The 4,215-nt window shown below is 40.9% G+C and overlaps 1 protein-coding gene across 1 annotated transcript; it reads left to right on the forward strand.

Annotated features, from left to right (window-relative positions):
* Positions 1–1,377: 1,377 nt before the first annotated feature.
* On the forward strand, positions 1,378–3,249 carry lingo1b (leucine rich repeat and Ig domain containing 1b; the record flags this gene model as incomplete). Its single annotated transcript, XM_083932639.1, has 1 exon — positions 1,378–3,249. The coding sequence occupies one exon, from the start codon at positions 1,378–1,380 to the stop codon at positions 3,247–3,249; it is 1,872 nt and encodes a 623-aa protein (XP_083788765.1).
* Positions 3,250–4,215: the final 966 nt, after the last annotated feature.

Consider the following 4,215-nt stretch of genomic DNA (forward strand, 5'->3'; position numbering starts at 1 on the left):
CCGGCTGGCCTGACGCCTGACATGTCTGACATATGCAGCCAACAGAAATTAACAGTTCTGGAGGAAGTGAAAATGAAATCTGCCATGACTGTCCCACTGGAACTACTCAGACCACAATCCAAACTGCTTCAGTCCCATGACTTGAATGCAATGAGAGTGATGTTTAGTTTGTGTTCAGTCTAATATTAACTATCAAGTTAATTTTTACACAAAAGCATTGGTAGAAGAGGTTTTTAAAAGCACTACACTGATCATTTGGATATCTCTTACCAAAACACATTTGTGGTTTATGAGAGACAGAATACACAGTACCTATCTACCTCCCACGTATGAAAATATGATGAATATTCGGAGGGAGACTGGATTACCCTCTCCTAATGAAATTTCCTCTTTAAATGTATGAAATATAATTTTATACATCACTGTTTATTGTTTAATAACTTCATGCTAATGTAGAATTAAATCCCCCTATTGTAAAGCCATACAGATGTAGTGTAATACTTGTTTGTCACATCACACGGTTTTGTTTTTACGGACTTGATTATTTTTACTTAAGATAAAAATTCAAAAGAAAATCACAGTGTAATTTATCTTACTGTGCATGAGATGCACAGATGTAGCTACAACTTCAAATTGCATGATTAATGTGGAAAAATCACCCTCTCTCGATGTATCGCTGTTTTGCAGAAATCTCTGTTGTATGTCACAGCAAGGTCAACAGCTCAGCAGTGACGATACAATGTGTTTGCAAATATTTTAGTAAAGCAAAAATGCCATGGTATATATTTAAATGGCTGCAAATTAAAAACTGTGTATGAGCAGGACCGATGTGTCACTGATATTTGCAATTATTGCTTTCAGCATACTCAAAAGTAAGAAGTACCAGTAGGGTGTTTGTATTGTGTTACAAAGACCTCTTTATTGATTGGCTGATTTCATTACTTGTGAGGCATCTCAACATAATGGAATTTTATCAGCAGGAAGGGTTATATCCTTGCAAAGGTGTGGAGATAAAAGCAAAATTGTGATTTCCACTGACTTTGCAAAAGTTCTGAAAACAGATTTTCATGATCCAGTAAAAAATGTATTCAGCTGTTACTGTACAATAAAAGCCGGTAAGTTGGGAGGACTCATTAGTCAAGCAATAGTTTATTAAACTGTTGTGGTATGTTAAAACACACCTTTTACATCACAGGAAAGCATTTCAATGTTTTTTTAAGATATTTGAGGACGTCATCTTGGGCTTTTAGATTGACCTTTTTTCACAATTTTTTTATGAAATTTCATTGACCAAATAACTAAATGTATAAATCGACAATGAATGTGATCGTTAGTCACAGCTCTAAACACCACTGCTCTCTACCAACTCCTTTTTTCATGTCTCCGCAGGTAAGCAGTAGGATGGTGACTGGGGAGGCAGGAGGGCACAGCTACTTGGTGGCATGCTGGCAGCCCATCCTGATCCTCATGCTGGGCACTGTCCTTTCTGGCTCCACCACCGGTTGTCCCTCCCGATGTGACTGCAACGGTCAGGAGCGTTCAGTCGTGTGCCATCGACGGAGACTGGCAGCTCTTCCTGAGGGCATACCCACTGAAACAAGGCAGCTAGACCTCAGCAAGAATCGTCTGAAAACTCTGGGGACCGAGGAGTTCATTAATTACCCTCAGCTGGAGGAGTTGCAACTCAACGAAAACACAATATCATCAATTGAGCCTGGGGCTTTTGGCAACCTTATGAACCTTCGAACTCTAGGTTTGCGCAACAACCAGTTGAAGCTCATTCAGCTGGGGGTGTTCACGGGCCTGACCAACCTCACCCAACTGGATATTAGTGAGAACAAAATTGTCATTCTGCTTGACTATATGTTCCAGGAGCTGTACAACCTGAGGGCTCTGGAGGTTGGTGACAATGAGCTGGTATTCATCTCACCCAGATCATTTCATGGCCTCAGCAACCTTGAAAGTCTCAACATTGAAGGATGCAATCTGGCCTCAGTGCCCACTGATGCCCTTAGCCATCTGCATAACCTGTTGTCACTTCGCTTACGCTATCTCAATGTCACTGTCATGAGGGATTACTCCTTTAAAAGGCTGTATCGACTCAGAGTGCTGGAGATTTCTAAAATGCCTGCCCTGGATACCCTGACTGCAAAATGCTTGTTTGGACTCAACCTCACATCATTGTCCATCACAAACTGTAATCTTACAGGCATCCCCTACCAAGCCATCAGTCACCTAAGATATCTTCGGTTTTTGAATCTGTCTTTTAATCCCATTCATACAGTGGAAGGGAACAAGCTGTTCAATCTGCAGAAGCTCCAGGCTTTTCATCTGGCTGGTGGGAGATTAGCTGCCATTGAGCCCTACTCTTTCCGAGGACTCAACCACCTCCGTGTACTCAATGTATCTAGCAATAGCTTGAATACCCTGGAGGAGTCTGCCTTCCACTCAGTGGGAAACCTGGAGACACTGGCTTTGTATGACAACCCTTTGGCCTGCGACTGTCGCTTGCTATGGGTCTTCCGCCGGCGGTGGAGGCTTAACTTTAACAGACAACAGCCCATGTGTGCTTCACCTGAGGTTGTTCAAGGAAAAGAGTTCAAGGACTTTCCAGACATTCTCCCTTCCGACTATTTTATCTGCCAGAAATCGAAGATCATGGATTATAAGGTGCAGGAAAGCCACGTAGATGAAGGAACTACGGTTCAATTCGCTTGCCAAGCTGAGGGTGATCCGATCCCTGTGATAATGTGGCTATCCCCTAAGAAGGAATACATCACGACCAAAACTGCGGGGTCAAGACTTTCTGTGTCTAATGAGGGCGCATTGGAGGTGCGTTACGCCCAAATCCAAGACAACGGCACCTACTTGTGCATTGCAACCAATGCAGCAGGCAATGACACCAAAGCTGCTCACCTTTTTGTGCATAGCTATTCCCCCAATTGGCCCCACCAACCAAACAAGACATTTGCCTTCATTTCCAACCAGCCCAGCGAGGACGGTGCCAATGTGACCCGGGCCACAGTTCCATTTCCATTTGATGTAAAGACACTTATCATTGCAACAACCATGGGATTTATCTCTTTCCTTGGAGTTGTCCTCTTCTGTCTTGTAATATTATTCCTCTGGAGTCGAGGGAAAGACAATACTAAGTCAAGTATAGAGGTTGAATACGTTCCACGTAAGGAGGAACCAGAGGAGGCCAGTCCAACTGAGGCACCCATACAATTCAACATGAAAATCATGTGAACATTGAATGGAGGCGATGTAAACTTACAAACTGCAGTTGGGATGCATACTATCTTCGCTTCAAATATGTACTCAGTTTATGAGCGACAGAAATTGCACAGCAGCAAACGCATCTTGACACTATACCCTTGACTTTTTTTTTTACTTCAAGGACTGAGTCTTTAAATGCAAATGTTAAATTCAAAATATTCAGATTTCTGTAAATTTGTATTGGCAACTCTCAATCAGTATGTTAACATGCACTCGACAACCTGATTACTATGTGTAACCACATTGAGGTAATGGGTTGAACAAAGCACATGAATCACAGTAGATGGATTTCTGAATATTCTAAAAAATAAACAGAGTTTACATGATAGGTTGGTTACTATCTGGAAGGATGTGGAGATTAGTCTGCAGGTACACTCATTCTATCATTAAAAAATAAGAGAAAGATCTTGTTAGGATTGTGTTGCTGTCTTTTGCTTTGATTGATGTACAAACGTACAAAGCACAATAACCCATGATCAGTTCTGTTGCTTGAAATGCTAAGTTGAAAGCAATTTCTCCATTTTGTATTGTCCCATCACAAGCAACTGACAAGGATGACATGATTATTTTGGGTATTTTAATAAAACAATTTTGAGAAAGGAACAAAAACAGTATTACAATATTAAAACACTCGTTTCAAGAATAAGGTATTTGAGAAAGAAGTTGTAATATGAGGAAATGTCATTTTAAAGAAAAACACAGATACAGTGGAGTCAGTGTTACCTCAATATCCTTCTCTTTAATTGTGCCTAGATGTTTCTCTGCATCCTTTGACACTGCTGTCTGAGATGCCTGCATCTCTATCCCTTGTCATAGACAAGCAATTTTGTCAATAGAGGTTCAATTTTACAGTTACTAGTGATGACTCAAGTACAGTACTTAATCTGGTAACAGTCAAATTTGAAGTGTGCATGTTAACACACTGAATAAAAGAAA

This window comes from Echiichthys vipera (assembly GCF_963691815.1).
Source record: "Echiichthys vipera genome assembly, chromosome: 1".
Lineage (NCBI taxonomy): Eukaryota > Metazoa > Chordata > Actinopteri > Perciformes > Trachinidae > Echiichthys > Echiichthys vipera.